This window comes from Schistocerca serialis, chromosome 11 (genome assembly GCF_023864345.2).
Source record: "Schistocerca serialis cubense isolate TAMUIC-IGC-003099 chromosome 11, iqSchSeri2.2, whole genome shotgun sequence".
NCBI classification, from domain to species: domain Eukaryota; kingdom Metazoa; phylum Arthropoda; class Insecta; order Orthoptera; family Acrididae; genus Schistocerca; species Schistocerca serialis.
The window spans coordinates 130,867,729-130,887,094 of NC_064648.1; the positions used below are offsets into that span (position 1 = coordinate 130,867,729).

The following is a 19,366-nucleotide window of genomic DNA, read 5'->3' on the forward strand; positions in this document are numbered from 1 at the left end:
CAGAGCCATGCCCACTACTACTACTACTACTACTACTACTACTCCTGCAGTACTAACAATATTCCAAAGAGTTTACAAAACAAATAGCGTTTACAAACTTTCTTGACAAAAGAAGAATCTTCAGCAACTTATATAATTATTTTTAAATGAGTCCAGAAATAAATTTAATAAATATCGTCAGATTGTGCAGTTAATAATATGAATTTTAAGTATGCCAGGTATTTCGTAATTTCACATGTTTCTAAAAGAAGAGTAATTTTAACTGTACATACAGAGTTAATATATATTGATTGTAATAAAGTAATTTCTTTTTATACATTTTAACCTGAAATATAATACAACATATACAAATATATTTAAAAACAAAGATGATGTGACTTACCATACGAAAGCGTTGGCAGGTCGATAGAAACACAAACAGACACATACATACACACAAAATTCTAGCTTTCGCAACCAATGGTTGCTTCGTCAGGAAAGAGGGAAGGAGAGGGAAAGACAAAAGGATGTGGGTTTTAAGGGAGAGGGTAAGGAGTCATTCCAATCCCGGGAGTGGAAAGACTTACCTTAGGGGGGAAAAAGGACAGGTATACACTCGAGCATAGATTGGGTAAGGATTCGGCCTCACCTTCAGCCCCACTCCCAGATTCAACCAAACAGCCCTCGTCAAAGATTTACTGTCCTGCACTCGTACTCTCTGCTGGAAATATCACTTTGCCACGAAGAAAAATGATCCTAATCCTACTCCTAATGATCCAACTCCCCCAGACACTATCCAAATTGAACCCTGCCTGGAACAGTCCCATCCTCCGTCACAGAGGGACCCACCTCCTCTTCCTCAAAATCACCCTCTCCAAACCTTCCAGGGATTTCTGACTTCCAGCCTTGCTTCTCAATCCTTCTTAAAAAAACCTTAATCCTACTCCCAACATCACCACTGCTGAAGCCCAAGCTATCCGTGATCTGAAGGCTGACCAATCCATCGTCATTCTTCCGGTGGACAAGGGTTCCACGACCGTGGTACTTGATCGTCGGGAGTATGTGGCTGAGGGACTGCGTCAGCTTTCAGACAACACCACATACAAAGTTTGCCAAGGTAATCCCATTCCTGATGTCCAGGCAGAGCTTCATGGAATCCTCAGAACCTTAGGCCCCCTACAAAACCTTTCCCCTGACTCCATCAACCTCCTGACCCCACCGACACCCTGCACCCCTACCTTCTACCTTCTTCCTAAAATTCACAAACCCAATCATCCTGGCCGCCCCATTGTAGCTGGTTACCAAGCCCCCACAGAACGTATCTCTGCCTATGTAGATCAACACCTTCAACCCATTACATGCAGTCTCCCATCCTTCATCAAAGACACCAACCACTTTCTCGAACGCCTGGAATCCTTACCCAATCTATTACCCCCGGAAACCATCCTTGTGACCATTGATGCCACTTCCATATACACAAATATTCCGCACGTCCAGGGCCTCGCTGCGATGGAGCACTTCCTTTCACGCCGATCACCTGCCACCCTACCTAAAACCTCTTTCCTCATTACCTTAGCCAGTTTCATCCTGACCCACAACTTCTTCACTTTTGAAGGCCAGACATACCAACAATTAAAGGGAACAGCCATGGGTACCAAGATGGCCCCCTCGTACGCCAACCTATTCATGGGTCGCTTAGAGGAAGCCTTCTTGGTTACCCAGGCCTGCCAACCCAAAGTTTGGTACAGATTTATTGATGACATCTTCATGATCTGGACTCACAGTGAAGAAGAACTCCAGAATTTCCTCTCCAGCCTCAACTCCTTTGGTTCCATCAGATTCACCTGGTCCTACTCCAAATCCCATGCCACTTTCCTTGATGTTGACCTCCATCTGTCCAATGGCCAGCTTCACACGTCCGTCCACATCAAACCCACCAACAAGCAACAGTACCTCCATTATCACAGCTGCCACCCATTCCACATCAAACGGTCCCTTCCCTACAGCCTAGGTCTTCGTGGCAAACGAATCTGCTCCAGTCCGGAATCCCTAAACCATTACACCGACAACCTGACAACAGCTTTCACATCCCGCAACTACCCTCCCAACCTGGTACAGAAGCAAATAACCAGAGCCACTTCCTCATCCCCTCAAACCCAGAACCTCCCACAGAAGAACCACAAAAGTGCCCCCTTGTGACAGGATACTTTCCGGGACTGGATCAGACTCTGAATGTGGCTCTCCAGCAGGGATACAACTTCCTCAAATCCTGCCCTGAAATGAGATCCATCCTTCATGAAATCCTCCCCACTCCACCAAGAGTGTCTTTCCGCCGTCCACCTAACCTTCGTAACCTCTTAGTTCATCCCTATGAAATCCCCAAACCACCTTCCTTACCCTCTGGCTCCTACCCTTGTAACCGCCCCCGGTGTAAAACCTGTCCAATGCACCCTCCCACCACCACCTACTCCAGTCCTGTAACCTGGAAGGTGTACATGATCAAAGGCAGAGCCATGTGTGAAAGCACCCACGTGATTTACCAACTGACCTGCCTACACTGTGAAGCTTTCTATGTGGGAATGACCAGCAACAAACTGTCCGTTCGCATTTGTTGGTAATGAGGATCACCCTGTGGCTAAACATGCCTTGGTGCACGGCCAGCACATCTTGGCACAGTGTTACACCGTCCGGGTTATCTGGATACTTCTCACTAACACCAACCTGTCAGAACTCCAGAGATAGGAACTTGCCCTTCAGTATATCCTCTCTTCTTGTTATCCGCCAGGCCTCAACCTCCGCTAATTTCAAGTTGCCGCCGCTCATACCTCACCTGTCTTTCAACAACATCTTTGCCTCTTTACCTCCGTGTCGACTGACATCCCTGCCCAAACTCTTTGCATTTACAAATGTCTGCTTGTGTTTGTGTATGTGCGGATGGATATGTGTGTGTGTGCGGGTGTATAACTGTCCTTTTTTCCCCCTAAGGTAGGTCTTTCCGCTCCCGGGATTGGAATGACTCCTTACCCTCTCCCTTAAAACCCACATCCTTTCGTCTTTCCCTCTCCTTCCCTCTTTCCTGACGAAGCAACCATTGGTTGCGAAAGCTAGAATTTTGTGTGTATGTATGTGTCTGTTTGTGTTTCTATCGACCTGCCAGCGCTTTCATATGGTAAGTCACATCATCTTTGTTTTTAAATATATTTTTCTCGTGTGGAATGTTTCCCTATTATATTCACAACATATACAAAATCATACGAAATTCATTTAGTTAAACAGCTGATATAATGTTAACAGAATCTTCTGTCGGTTCTTGGTAGAACAACATTATAATAAATGAAAAGCACCAGTTTGCTTTTGTTCTACAATATTACTTTTATTTTTAACTGGTTTTCGGCTTACAAGGCCATCTTCAGACATTTACTCAGTAAAATAATTTACTGAGTAAATGTCTGAAGATGGCCTTGTAAGCCAAAAACCGGTTAACAATAAAAGTAATATTGTAGAACAAAAGCAAGCTGATATAATGTTCACCTATTCAAGATTCGAAAATCTTCCTAATATCATCTACTTCTGTTAAAGAAAAGTATTGTTAGAGGAGAGGTGTCCCTTTACAACGTGCAGGTGAATGGCCTCTATGCCATCTTTCTAGATAATGTTGAAGTTATTAAGAGTGGTAAATTGGGAGCACGAGAGATCCCCCAAGGCCTGTCCGTGTTTTGCAGGTGTGTTGGGAACTTTACGGTTTCAAGCAATGACACAGCTTCTTATGGTAATGGTTGAATGATTGCTACAATTGTGTGGTATATTTGTGATACAATCAAAGCCATTGCAGGTCTGGAGAGTTTTAATATCAGAGATGTCATTTCTTATTGCACGTTTCAAGTGAATGAGGTGTACAACCAGGACATGGGTAAGTCGTATTTTACGTGTATGGTCTCCTTTGTTGTTACGGCCAGGAATCATCGTTAAATAAATGTATCAGATTCTGTTGCTGTATGGTATAAAGGAGATGGACTTTGTAAAAAAATTAGTTTCTGGTTATGTTACCTTCTATTATTGAAACTGAAATAAAGTATGTTTCCTTTCCCTATCTCTCATGACCACACGTGCTACACATTGATCTTGCCAAAAGCCGAGAAGCGATTCTTTTTGGTGTTGTGGTTCTCAGGGGCACGCTGGGGTGCTCTCTGTGTGAGGCACCCCTGGGTAATTCTGTGAGCTGCAGTACATGATCTGCTCATGCGCAATACTTCGTTGATGTCACTGGGTGTGACACAATCGTGACACTCTGGTTTGACACAGAGTTGCATATGATTTTATTCTGCATATGGTCTGGGCAGGAGTTGATAAGTTTCATATTTCAAACATGTCGCTGACCCCACGCACCCCCTGATGTCACTCTGTCCCTTGGTGGGCCGGAGCTGCTATGAGCTGACCAACTCACCTTCTGCGCATGCAGCATTTTGGCCCTCCGTGATTGGTGCCAGAGGTCTTAATGGTAGGTATATTAAGTCTTGCATATTATTTTTTGTATGGAAGTGGGCAATCAAGTGATGTGTTGCCTCATAAAATTTATGCCATAATGCAGTAGTGAGTGAAAATGTGCAAAATATGATGATGTGTGTCGATTTCTCTGCTGCCAGTACTAGAAATTGTTGAACTTTGTTGTTACATAAGTTCAGTAATATGCGTCTTCCAGTTAAATGTTTCTTTCACTATACACCCACTATTTGGGAACATTCTCCCACATTTACTGACAATGACAATGTTCTGCAATTATTGCTATTATTATTCTGTATGTTGTCCAAAACCAAAACTGAATTTTCTCTCTCTGTCTGTCTGTCCTTTTGTGTGTGTGGGGGGGGGGGGGGTGTGGAGCGTGAGTGGGGGGGGGGGGGAGAGGGGGGGGCAGCCTTACATTTAATAAAAACAGAAATATGTAATGCATATTTACAGAAGAAGAACTGATACACAAATATTACTTCCACAGTTCATTAAGAAGGTAGTTATCAAGGATGAGGAAAAATTGGAAAAAATAATCATGTATTATTTTTCATTTGCTTGCCACAGGCATTTAAATTTTTGCGCACTAACATGCTTGGGATAATTCCACAGCATTATCAGAACAAAAACATTTTGCAAGGCTTAGGTAAATGAGATAGTTAATAACAAGTACATCAGTTGCTTTTGTTGAGAAGTTTGTCAGTGGAGTACAAGTTAGCAACCAATAAATCCTTTAGGCTGTTCTTCATTGCTAGTGATCCTTTTCACGATTGATGGCATGTGCAGCTGAATAATGGACACGTTTCTGAATGAAAGTGATTTTACATGTAAATAAAAATTTGTTCTTACTGCTTTTACTGGTGCTGTGCTCTGAGCTATTGGTTTGAAAGAGAAACATATCACTTTTGACATGTTTCATTAAGCCATAAGAAAAAGGTGTGTCTCAAAAGCTCTGTGAACAGTCTCAGAAAATAAAGGAAACAAGAATAACAAACAAAATACTTTTACTGGTGTTCAAAGTAATCACCACGAGCTACGACACACTTCTTACGTCAGTTATAAAGCTGTTGGAAACTGTCAGCAAGCACTTGTTACGGAATCGCTCGAACCACTGTGGCCATGTGTTGGATATCTGAAACGTCTTTAAATGTTCGTGAACAATAGTGCTTACCTGTCTTTGCTTAATTCCAACTCATTCTCAAAGACAGCCACTGATTATCTGCAAGCATAGCTTTTGTGTCTTTGCAAAATGGAGCAGTGCTTTAACACGCAGTTTTGCTTCAGATTAGCAAAAATGGCGACGGGGACTCGTGGAATGCAGTGTCAGTGTACGGTGTTCAAGTAGTGACTAAAAAGTGTTTGTTTGAGTAGTTTAAACGCTCTATTGATGATGACCCACATTCAGATCAGCGCGTACAATCCCAGGCGACACTGAACAAGTGTGACTGATGCTTGCATACAGTTGGTAGCTGTCTTTGAGAATGAGACCAGAACAGTCGGAAATAAGCAAAGACAGTTTAAGCACTATTGTTCACTAGCATTTGCAGGTATCCAACAAGGCGTGACCAGGGTGTTTCAAGTGATTCCACTAGAAGCATTTAGGCACAGTTTCCAAGAGCGTGTTTTAGCTAACGGTGATTACTTCGAAGACCCGTAAAGGTACTTTGTTTGTAACTATTTATTTCCTTTATTTTCTGATACCGTTCACTGAACTTCCCAGAAGCATCTTGTAGGCTAAGAAGCAGTAGTTGATATTCCTAGATCTTAGCACGGGCTACTACAAAATGTTCTTGGGTTCCTCAAGAAATAACTTGCATTGCAGTGGTAGAAGCAGTCTTTCTTGTGTTGCATAGTGCAGCATTGCGAGTGCTCGACTGTGTAACCCTGTTAGTACTACTGGTTACTGGCATTTGTGTGTTTTACACACTGGAACAGCAAATATCTCAGAACTCTCTTCCCCCCCCCCCCCCCCCACCTCTCTCTCTCTCTCTCTCTCTCTCTCTCTCTCTCTCTCTCTCTCTCTCTCTCTCTCTGTGTCTCTCTCTCTCTCTCACACACACACACACACACAGTGTGTCCTTCTTTGATGTTTTCCATATGTACAGGGATTGAATGTCATTCCTGGACATCAGTTTCCTTTAGCAGAGTGGTGCAATTCTCAAAGAAACTTGGGGAGAGATCTGTTTCTGTACGAGTAAAGAATTGGAGATAATGGCAATAACCACAAGTAGGAGTATCATAATGTTTTTAATTGGTTACCATACTCTGATAGTGCAGTGCTGTGTCGATGTAATTTGCTTGCTTTGCAGATCAGTGTTAGCTAATTCTGCAATAAATCTGTTACAGGAACCTGAATCGGCAGATACAGCAGTGGGCAATACAAGGTAAGATGCTCTCTATTCGTCAGACATCGGAAATCCTCTTCACAGGAGGTAACTTTCAGTCGACACAGCCATGAGATGGTCAGAAAGTACATTTTTCATCACTGTACGGTGTTGCCTTTTTGTCACAAAAATAACCTTGTCAGACAGAATATAGGTTGATTCAAAAAGAAAGAACAGATTTCAGTTGTCTATTACAGACAAACTGTGAAAGATAGAAACACATCGCACATGGTACTGAACAAAGGTTCAAAGTTACATGCTCACACACACTCTATATCGTACACCCAATGCGAGCAGTGTATGTTGCTCGAGAAATATTGAAACTGTAGTCCATTTCATCCTGCACACAAATCAACAGGTCTCTGTTTATTGAACTGACAGCTTCAACAATTCAATTCCTCAAATCTTGATGAGTAGCTGCCCTAAGCAGGACGAAGACTCAGTCTTTTATGTATCCCCACAGAAAAAGATCACAAGGTTGAGGTCTGGTGACCTACGAGGCCAAAATCTATGAAAGAGATTTTGTTGTCCACCTCTTTCAGTCTACTTTTGTCCCCCCTGCGGGTCCGGGGTAAGAATAGGCCCGAGGTATTCCTGCCTGTCGTACGAGGCGACTAAAAGGAGTTTCAACCATTTCGGCCTTCCATGTGATGGTCTCCCTTGGGGTTTGACCTCCATTTTTCAAAATTCTACAGAAGTACGAGCCTTTTGGGGAAGGACACCTTACATGGTGTACCACTGGTCCTACGTGCACTAAGACCTTGGCACTCAGCATTGCACTGGCATTGTAACCATACCCACTATTCCTCAAATTGGGCCTAAACGTCTGATGGGTTGTCCAAGTTACGCCCATAGTGCATCTCCATCTGCACCAGCGATCATGATGGACTTTCCATGGCACCAGAAATCCAGCACGGTAGCCAGCACGTTGTGGTGGGGTCGTCATGTACCCTCTAGGTTGTAGCCCCCTGACAACACAGGGATCGTACTGCCGATACCTGAGCTGCACCCTCCCCACGTCGGCCAAGGAGTAGATGCCCGTCTCCTTGGGGCATCAGGACTCCCGGCAATGGTCATCCTGCCAGGTGGCCCTTGCTGCGGCTGGGTGGTGCCCGTGGGGAGAGCCCCTGGTCGGAGTGGGTGGTATCGGGGCGGACGTTTCGCAGATGAAACGTCAACACGTATCAGGTCGCTCTGCGGCCTAGTCTTTCAAAAGAAAAGGTACCGTTTCTAGTTCTGGTTCTCCTGCCCTTTCCCCCTTGGCCACTCCATGGGAGGAGGGACAGGCCCGCCGGCTTGGGGCGAAGTACTTCCCCCGCTATTTGGTCTATTCTCGAACCGATGGGGGGACGTTCGCCACCTCCAAGCCCATGTTCTTTGTTCAGCACATTGAGGACGTCTTCGGGGAAATCGAGGCTCTCAGCAAGATGCGTTCAGGGTCCGTTCTTCTCAAGACCACCTCCGCCACACAGTCGGCGGCGCTCCAGGCGTGCGACCGCCTAGGGGACATCCCAGTATCCATTGTCCCACATCTGGCACTAAATAGGACGCAGGGGGTTATATTTCATCGTGACCTCCTGCTACAATCTGATGAGGAGCTCAGGGCCAACCTGGAGCGCCGAGGCGTGCATTTCGTCCGGCGAGTCCAGCGCGGCCCCAAAGACCGTCGCATCGACACCGGGGCCTTTATCCTCGCCTTCGAGGGGGACGTTCTCCCGGAGAAGGTAAAGGCGATGTGCTACCGGTGTGATGTGCGACCTTACATCCCGCCTCCTATGCGCTGTTTTAGGTGTTTGCGCTTTGGGCACATGTCGTCACGGTGTGAGGCTGAGCCCCTTTGTGGCGATTGCGGACGTCCTCTTCGTGAGGAACATACATGCACCCCACCACCTCGGTGCGCTAATTGTCCTGGCGTCCACTCGCCTAGATCCTCAGACTGCCCCGCATATCAGAAGGAGAGGAAGATACAAGAAATCAAAACTTTGGATCAGCTCTCTTATTCTGAGGCCCGGAAGAAGTACGACCGCCTCCATCCCGTGTCATTGACCACTTCGTTCGCCTCAGTTGTGTCCACTCCTTCCGCGGTATCCTCACCCCTATCCTGTCCCCCCTCCGCCTCCTCCGCCCATCAGGGGGCTCTGCCTCCGCCTCCCAAATCCCTCCCTTCCAAATCCTCCTCCCCTGTGGCCCCCACCCCCTCTGCCCCAGGGGCCACCCTTCCTCCTCCTCCTCCTCCTCCTCCTCCTCCTCCCGCGCCACCTGAGAAGCGATCCTCTTCTCAGGCGTCCATCGGGGAAATGTTCCGGACCCCAGCTTCCGAGGTCCGGCGTTCCAAAACGGACCCCGCGCGTGAGGACCTTCTTCGGGTCCAGCCCACCATCCCTGTGCCTCCTCGGCCTTCCAAGAAGGCCTCCAAGAAGAAGTCTCTATCCCCCTCTCCACCCCGGCGCGTTTCGTCTGATGCTCCATCCGCGAGTCGCTGCTCCCCGCCGTCCTCAGTTTCGCCGAGACGCTCTGCTGCCAGGCGCTCCGCCGGCCTTTCGTGGGCAAATGATGCGGCCCCTCCTACACAACCAGGGACAGCGGCCGCGGCTGGCGACGAGTCGATGGAACCGGATCCGCCTCCCGTCGGTTGTAGCGTTGTTCCCTCGCAACCTGGCCCTCCGCGGCCATCGAGGTGACCAGCTCTTCCCCCGTCTCGTTCCCCCAACCTTTTGACTAGCGATGGGGTTGTTTCATTGGAACATAAGAGGTATTCGATCTAATCGGGAGGAATTACAACTGCTCCTCCACCTGCACTGTCCGCTTGTCCTTGGTCTCCAGGAAACCAAGTTACGCCCGACTGACCGTATTGCCTTTACCCACTATACCTCGGAGCGGTATGACCTCACCCCTGTGGACGGTATCCCAGCTCATGGTGAGGTCATGTTGCTCGTTCGGGACGATGTTTATTACCATCCCATCCCATTGACCACCCCACTCCAAGCAATAGCTGTCCGCATTACTCTTTCTGCTTTTACTTTTTCAGTTTGTACCATCTACACTCCACCGTCATCTGCTGTTAGTCGGGCTGACATGATGCACCTGATCGTTCAGCTTCCCCCGCCGTTCCTGATGTTTGGCGACTTCAATGCCCATCATCCCCTTTGGGGCTCTCCTGCATCCTGTCCAAGAGACTCACTCTTGGCGGATGTCTTCAACCATCTCAATCTTGTCTGCCTCAATACCGGCGCCCCGACTTTCCTCTCGGACTCTACTCGTACCTACTCCCACTTGGATCTCTCGATCTGTTCTACCACTCTTGCCCGTCGGTTCGAGTGGTATGTCCTTTCTGACACCTATTCGAGCGACCACTTCCCCTGTGTCGTTCGTCTCCTGCACCACACCCCATCCCCACGTCCTTTGAGCTGGAACATACTGAAAGCTGACTGGGGACTTTACTCCTCCCTGGCGACCTTTCCGGACCACGATTTTCCCAGTTGTGACAGTCAGGTCGAATACCTCACGGCTGTTATCATCAATGCTGCCGAACGTTCCATTCCTCGTACTACTTCTTCTTCACGTCGCGTTTCCGTCCCCTGGTGGAACGAGGCTTGTAGGGACGCTATCCGTGCTCGACGACGTGCTTTACGCACCTTTCGCCGCCATCCTACGTTGGCGAATTGTATTGAATACAAACGACTCCGAGCGCAAAGCCGTAGAGTCATCAAAGACAGCAAAAAAGCTTGTTGGGCCTCTTTCACCAGCTCCTTTAACAGTTTTACTCCCTCTTCTGTCGTTTGGGGTAGCCTGCGCCGGCTGTCGGGCATTAAGGCCCACTCCTCAGTACCTGGCCTGACCTCAGGTAATGAGGTCCTTGTTGATCGTGTGGCTGTCTCCAACGCCTTTGGCCGCTTTTTCGCGGAGGTTTCAAGCTCCGCCCATTACCATCCTGCCATCCTTCCCAGGAAAGAGGCAGAAGAGGCTCGGCGACCTTCCTTCCACTCGCTGAATCTGGAAACTTATAATGCCCCCTTTACTATGCGGGAACTCGAACGTGCGCTTGCACTGTCCCGGTCCTCTGCTCCGGGGCCAGATGCCATTCACATTCAGATGCTGGCACACCTTTCTCCGGCGGGCAAAAGCTTCCTTCTTTGTACCTACAATCGCGTCTGGACCGAAGGTCAAGTCCCCACGCGTTGGCGTGACGCCGTTGTTGTTCCTATATCCAAACCCGGGAAGGATAGACACCTTCCTTCTAGTTACCGCCCCATTTCTCTTACAAGCTGTGTCTGTAAGGTGATGGAGCGCATGGTTAATGCTCGGTTAGTCTGGATTCTTGAATCTCGACGACTACTTACTAATGTCCAATGCGGCTTTCGTCGCCGCCGCTCCGCTGTTGACCACCTTGTGACCTTGTCGACATTCATCATGAACAACTTTTTGCGAAGGCGCCAAATGGTAGCCGTGTTCTTCGACTTGGAGAAGGCATATGATACCTGTTGGAGAGGAGGTATCCTCCACACTATGCACAGGTGTGGCCTACGTGGTCGCCTGCCCCTTTTTATTGATTCCTTTTTAACGGAACGAAAGTTTAGGGTACGTGTGGGTTCCGTATTGTCCGACGTCTTCCTCCAGGAGAACGGGGTGCCTCAGGGCTCCGTCTTGAGTGTAGCCCTTTTTGCCATCGCGATCAATCCAATTATGGATTGCATTCCACCTAATGTCTCAGGCTCTCTCTTTGTCGATGACTTCGCGATCTACTGCAGTGCCCAGAGAAAATGCCTCCTGGAGCGCTGCCTTCAGCGTTGTCTAGACAGCCTCTACTCTTGGAGCGTGGCAAATGGCTTCCGGTTCTCTGAAGAGAAGACGGTTTGTATCAACTTTTGGCGATATAAAGCGTTCCTTCCGCCATCCTTACATCTCGGTCCCATTGTTCTCCCATTCGTGGAAACAACTAAGTTTCTAGGGCTCACGTTGGACAGGAAACTGTGTTGGTCTCCACATGTCTCTTATTTGGCGGCCCGTTGTACACGTTCCCTTAATGTCCTCAGAGTTCTTAGCGGTTCATCTTGGGGAGCGGATCGCACTGTCCTGCTTCGCTTGTATCGGTCCATAGTCCGATCGAAGCTGGATTATGGGAGCTTCGTCTACTTGTCCGCTCGGCCATCCCTCTTACGCCGGCTGAACTCCATCCACCATCGGGGGATACGTCTTGTGACCGGAGCCTTCTACACTAGTCCTGTCGAGAGTCTTTATGCTGAAGCTGCCGAGTTACCATTGACCTACCGGCGCGACGTACTGCTGTGTCGGTATGCCTGCCGGCTGTTGTCTATGCCTGACCACCCCTCTTACGAGTCCTTCTTCGCCGATTCTCTCGACCGTCAGTACGGGTTGTATGTGTCTGCCCTGCTGCCCCCCGGAGTCCGCTTCCGTCGCCTGCTTCGACAATTGGATTTTGCCCTCCCTACCACCTTCAGAGAGGGTGAGAGCCCGACACCACCTTGGCTCCAGGCTTCGGTTCCTATTTATCTCAACCTCAGCTCACTCCCGAAGGAGGGTACTCCGGCTGCAGTGTATTGCTCACGGTTTGTCGAACTTCGTGCTCGACTTGCCGGTCACACCTTTATTTACACCGATGGCTCCAAAACTGACGATAGTGTCGGTTGTGCCTTTGTCGTCGGGGCCGCCACCTTTAAATACCGGCTCCTCGACCAATGTTCCAGCTTTACGGCCGAGCTTTTTGCTCTCCATCAGGCCATTCAGTATGCCCGACGCCACCGCCATTCATCGTATGTACTCTGCTCTGACTCACTCAGTGCTCTTCAGAGCCTTGGAGCTCCCAATCCGGTCCATCCCTTGATTCAACGGATACAGCAGTCCCTCCATTCTTTCGCTGATAATGGTGGTTCTGTCAGCTTTCTGTGGGTTCCCGGACATGTAGGAGTGCCTGGGAATGAGGCTGCGGATGCTGCAGCCAAGGCTGCAGTCCTCCTGCCTCGGCCAGCCTCCCATTGTGTCCCGTCATCTGACGTTCGTGGGGATGTATGTAAGAGGCTTGTGTCGTTGTGGTGGGATGCTTGGTCATCCCTCCAAGGAAACAAGCTCCGGGCAGTAAAACCGCTCCCAATTGCTTGGACAACATCCTCCCGACCATCTCGGTGCGAGGAGGTCCTTCTGACCAGGTTGCGGATTGGGCATTGCCGGTTTAGCCACCGCTACCTGCTCTCTGGTGACCCAGCCCCGCAGTGCCCTTGCGGTCAGGCATTAACAGTGCGCCATGTTTTATTGTCGTGTCCCTGTTTTAGTCAATTTGATGTTATTCTGTCCCTGCCATCTACTTTACCGGATGTTTTAGCTGATGACGCTCGAGCAGCTGCTCGTATTCTGCGTTTTATAACTTTAACTGGCTTGTCCAAAGACATTTAACCTTTTTACTTATTTTATCTGCATCTTTGTCAGGTCCTTCTGATGCCCCCCATCCCCTTGAGTTTTAGCAGATTCCATGTGCTCTAACACCAGTGACTGGGCGCTAATGACCTCAGCAGTTGAGCGCCCTTAAACCCTACACAAAAAAGAAAAAAAAGAAAAAAAAAAAAATCAACAGTACGGTGGTTTGCCCCATGTTATTTTGTTGCATATTTATTTGTTGGTTTTGAGGTGTAAACACCTGTGAATTGATGTTACCAATCTGAATTCTTCCCCCTCTAGGGTTATTGTGATTTAGACCATTACCCGTGCTGTGAACAGTTTCATTGCTGCTTACTCTACAATAATTAGATTCCTTTGCCCGCGGTAAGGAATTAGGAAAGGATATGTTATTTCTGTTTCCCGTATTTCAGTCATTCACTGAATAATTTTCATTTCTTTCAGTATTCAGTGTCTAAACCTACAATAAACATTAATAACTCATTCACGGTTTTCCACACTCTGTACAATATTCCTTGTCGAACGTGGTATGGTAAACATCTAATGAGTACTTTCCGTAAGTGCATTTCATCTGTTGGATTATCTAAGTATTTAGTTTTTGTCAAATGCCATTCCAAATACTTTTAATATGTGCCCCATGACTTATTGTATGGAGTAGGGTCTAATAACTTTAAGATTAATTTTTCCTGGATACTTGAAGACCAGTGCTTTCTCTTAAAGCTTTCTGAGACGCAAGTTCTTCTGCATGAGTATTTCCCCATTCCACTGCTTCTCCCAATACGTGTCCTTATGTGAAATCTATTTTCTTTAAGTCATCCCAATTTTTGGGCAAAGATCTGGCAAACACTCATAAAAAATAAATTGGGTGTCCATCACTGTCTGGTTTGTACTTTGGAAATTGCCGTGCTAAATCAAACCTATTACCTATAGATAAAACCTCTATTACATCTTTAGTTACTCCTGTTATAGTTTCAAGTTTACAATTTTCTAATTTCTTTTTATTATTGTCTATTGCTTTCCATATTCTATGAAGTTCTTGTTTACTGTTAATTGTACCTTCCCCAGAAGTGATTTTGCCATTATTTATTTCTGTTTTGTCTTTTACTTCTTTTTCTACGAATAACTGTAAACGTTTCTCCAAATGTTGTATAGCATGAGGTGTTCCTGCTACAGCATTTTCCCGTATGGACGTGATTTGCTTATTTATGTCTGAAATACTAGTGCATACTGCTTGGAATTGGGAATTAACATTATCTACATAGCCTGTCCACTGTCGGGTTGTTAATCTATGTACACTTTCCTGTAAATGATCTGTTAACACTTGTTTAGCTACTTGTTGCACCTGTAATGGCACTGAGTCTCGTAATTCTTTTACTCTAGAATTTATTTCCATTATTTTAATGTTTTGATTATTAACTTGTGCATTAAAGTTAGATCCTAAGTTAGGTTTAACCTCTTGTATTTTATGGTTGAGTACGTCATTGATTCAGTAACTTGTTCCTTAATGGACTAAATTAGTTCTACTTGTTCCACTCTCCGTCCTTTCCTATATTTCTCTGCTTGTTTTTTAATCATACCTTTTAGTATTGCCTTATCCTTCTCTGCTTGTTCTTTAATTATGCTTTCCAGTATTGCTTTATCCTTCTCTGCTTGTTCTTTATTTATGCATTCAAGAATCTATCTTAACTCCTCGTTTTGCATTGCCGTATTTCTTGTGATTGGCATACACTTTTTATTACTAATCGACAGTATTAATATTAAACCCTACACTCGCAGAAATGTCTCAACTTTTTTTTTAATGTTCACGGCTCACCCTTCTGCGGAACTGTGAACTGCGTGCTTGTTGTAGAACAGCTGAAGCCAGTGCTGAAGTCGAAGCCGATGTCTGCTCTTGCTGCCACTGTCTTCTTTTTTTTTCTGTTTCAGGTATCCAACAGTAAATTACAGTTTCCATTCATTATGTGTTTACTAATCAGACAGTTCATTCAAAAGAAGCTCTTAAATATTATTCTTCTTGATTCCTTGCTACGTGTGAGGTAAGACACTGTTGTTGATCGCTGATTGTCAGGGGCAGCTTCTGTCTTCTATTCTTTGGAGTCGTAATTCTGGTTCAGATCAGTTTTCTGCACTTAATTGCTGGTGCATTCTCTATTCGCCTTTTCCACAGTTACCATATGGGGTGTATTTTTCCGCTTTCTCCTGCTGATACATATTTTGTAGGGTTTGTGGTGGATCTTACACCAGCACTATGGGGAAGTTGCATCCCTGGCTGATACAGCAGGACAATATTTTGCCGACCCTGATACACCGCCAGATGAAAGTAGTATTACCTTTATCCTCTCGTCTCAGAGTAGTTGTTTGGTGGTCTGAATCCTTCCATGCCACCTCCCTGTCGATCCAACTGTGGTGAAGATACCTGGAATGTTTTTGCAAGTTCTCTCTACTGCACTACTAAATAAATAGCCACACTTATCACAAACGGGGTACATTGTGCCCAACATTTTCACTATTACTTTTAACAACACAACAAACATTTGCTACGGTAATACCATTCTCTTGAGAACATTCAAAAATGTCCGTATATGCGTACTTCAGGACCTGAGAGAGCAAACCAGATAAACTACTGCTGTTCAATTGTTCATTACGCCCTTGTTGGTGCGTCATTTACTCCATGGTTCTCGGATTCAGGCACTTCCTGCACTATGCCACAAACGACTCCCGTACGACCAGTGGTTGTAATACCATTTTACTGTTTACTGGTCACCTTCTCGCTGGCTCCACGACTGCTCCACATTCACTGCATACAAGAAAGGAAAACACACAGTTTCCCCTTTCGCACTACATATCTTATTCAACTTACTCGTGGGCACCTCTTGTCGACGGCCTTCCAATGGTGTGTTGGGATGTTTATAAATATCTTGAAACGCTACACTAACCAACCTTGGAAATCATGACATAATTAGAATAAACAACATAGTTTATGCCAGTTGTTGTTACAACCACTGATAACATTTAATAATGGGCTGCTTACATTCTTTGCTTCGTAAACTCATGACACTATTTATAAAAGCCACAAATTGGAATTGCACACTAGAATTAATGTGATCATGAAAATAAAGCAAGAACAGGATTCAGGTCTTTGTTTGAAACCTGAGGAGCATTCGAGCATTCATTGCATTTTGTACATGTATAGATGATAGTGTGTTCCAGTTTGTATTACTTGAACAGTGAATTGTGTTTTATACATCTCATGTACATTTGCAATCCATTTGGTTTGCATGCAGGAGACATGTCACAAATTTATAACACAGTTACAAAGGAAAACACAGGAGAATTGCTTCAATTTAACCCTTGTATCTCTGGAAAGATCAGTGAAATAAATGTTGGTGTCAGTAGTGTTCAGTTAAAACCTGAAATAGTTAAAACTGAATAGAGCTCCAGGGCGATGTGAATCCCAGTCGTATTCAATACTGATTTAGTCCCCCTTCTAACTATAATCTATTGGTCAAAAAGGGGTAGTAGAAGTGATAGATAAAATTACTGTCCAATACCCCTGACATAGATTAGTTGTGAAATCTTAGAACATATTCTGAGCTCAAACATAATGAGGTATCTCAAACAGAACCCACCTAGGTGCCAACCAGCACGGATTCCAAAAACATCAAGGCAGCGATTTAGAGGCAGCATTTCTTGGTTTTTGAAAAGCATTTGGCTCACAGTCAGTACCAAACTTAGGCTTATTGTTAAAAGTATGGTCATATGGGGCATCAAGTGAAACTTGATTGGATTGAGGACTTTCTGGTAGGGAGAACACATGTGGTCGTGGATGGAGAGTCATCTTCAGATAAAGAAGTGACTTTGGGTATGCCCCGGGGTAGTGTCAGGACCCTTGCTGTTCGTGTTGTTTATTATTGACCTTGTGCACAATATTAATAGTAACCTGAGACATGTTGCAGATAATGCAGTTATCTATAGTAAAGTATCATCTGAAAGAAGCCGCATAAATATTGTCATATCTTGATCAGATTTCATAGTAGTGTAAAGCTCTTGTACCCAAAAATCTTATATATACAGGATTCATTATTTTTCCTTGCAGAAAATTTGAGGGAGCCATCTGGAGGTGGCATTGAGGCAGCAACAACATACATCACAACCTGTCCGTGGAAATGGCATGGCAAGCCGTTCCACAGGACTACATCCAGCATCTCTACGATCGTCTCCATGACGATGCGGAAACAGGAGCTGAAGCTGTGGCTGGTGCCAGAGCTGATGTCCACTTCCTTGTGTTTGTTTTATGACTATCCCAGAATTTCAGCTAAGAAATAAGGCAGAGGGCACTTCTCTGCACTTAGCGACAGTGCGAGGTCTTCTGTTGATGACTACAGCGACATCTTGAAGTGGTGCGAGAGCCCCGTGGATAGCTGCGTAATGAAGAGAAACGGACACATGTGGACTTCCGCTGTCACTGCTAGCCACCAAGCGGTGTGTGGCGGGGGGCACTATTCGCGCCGAAGTCATATCGCCCCCTCCGTTCCACTCGCGGATCTCGTGGGGGGATAAAAGACTGTCTGAATGCCTCAGTACGAGCTCTGATTTCCCTTAACTTTGAATGGTGATCATTGTGTGATATGAAAGTAGTTGGTAATAATATATGCTCTACATCCTTGACGAAAACCGGATTTTGGAATTTAGTGAGCAGCCCCTTCTGTTTAGCGCGTCGTCTATCTGCAAGTGTGTCCCACTTCAAACTTTCTACGAGATTTGAAACGCTCTTGCGATGGCTAAATGCACGAGTCACAAACCTTGGTGTTTTTCTTTGGACTTGCTCAATCTCTTGAATCAGACACAACTGGTAAGGGTCCCACACAGATGAACAATAGTCTACCACTGGATGAACAAAAGTATTGTAAGCAATTTCCTTTGTTGAAGGACTGTATCGCTTCAGGATTCTACCAATAAACCCCAATCTAGAGTTTGCCTTACCTGTTACATGTGCGTTTGAGATCATTTCATATAGTCATACCAGATACTTGACATATGTTACCACTTCCAAAGACTGGACGTTTATTTTGTACTTATACATTAATGTGGATTTTTGCTTTGTTATGCGCAGTAGGTAACACATACTAATATTGAGAGATAAGTGCCATTCATTACGCCACATGTTTATTTTCTGCAAATCCTCATTGATTTGTTCACAATTTTTGTGTGATACTACTTTTCTGTAGACTACAGCATCATCGGCAAACAGTCAAATGGCGTTGTCAGTATGATTAACCGGATCATTTATGTAAATCGTAAAAAGCAGCGGACCTATTACACTGCCTTGAGCCACACCTGATGTTAGGCTTGTTTCTGTTGAAGTCTCCACATTCAGGACGACATACTGCTTTCTGTCTGTTAGAAAACTTTCTATACAACCGCATATGTTGACAGATAGACTGTAAGCGTGCACTTCTAGGAGCAAGCGACAGTGGGGAACTGAGTCGAACGCCTTTCGAAAGTTGGGGTATATAATGCACAGAGGGGGCCAGCTGTGTCTCGCATGACCACTGTTCCCTAAAACAGTTCTGGTTTCTGCAGATGAGCTTCTTAGTCCAGAAAGGTCTTTATATCTGAACACAAAATATGTTCCACAATGGTACAACAAACTGATGTCTGTGAAACTGGCTGGTAATTATGTGCATCCGATTTTCTACCCTTTTTGTAATTTGCTGTGAGCTGGGCCTTCTTCCAGCCGTGGAACTTTTCACTGTTCCATTGATTTCTGGTAGATGACGGATAAGAATGGTGCTATATTTGTAGCGTAGTGAACATAAAATATTACAGGGATACTGTCTGGACCAGATGCGTTCCTGGTATCTAAGGATCTTAACTGTTTCACAATCCCAGATACACTAAACACTGTCAGCCATCCTTGCATTTGTTCGATAATTGAAAGGGGAATGGTACTGCAGTCCTGTACCATAAGTGAGTTTTTAAAAGCTAGGTTTAGAATTTCAACCTGCAGTTTATCATCATCTATTACATTACCTGTACTGTCAGCCAGAGAAGGTATTGAATTATTTGTAGCGTTCATAGATTTTATGTGT

The 19,366-nt window shown here is 45.6% G+C and overlaps 2 protein-coding genes across 25 annotated transcripts in view; both read left to right on the plus strand.

Moving 5' to 3' along the window:
• The window catches only part of LOC126426695 (uncharacterized), a 55,259-nt gene extending 48,343 nt beyond the window's left edge, over positions 1-6,916 (plus strand). For 2 of the 4 annotated variants that reach the window (XM_050088618.1, XM_050088617.1), the window contains one exon: positions 6,829-6,916. In XM_050088618.1, coding sequence (XP_049944575.1) covers positions 6,829-6,870 — 42 coding nt within the window. In that variant the 3' untranslated portion in view covers positions 6,871-6,916. The remainder of the gene's footprint in view (positions 1-6,828) is intronic. The other 2 variants (XM_050088619.1, XM_050088620.1) reach the window with 1 other exon arrangement.
• Positions 1-19,366, plus strand: part of LOC126426686 (uncharacterized) — an 897,888-nt gene that overhangs the window by 482,487 nt on the left and 396,035 nt on the right. The window lies entirely within an intron of this gene.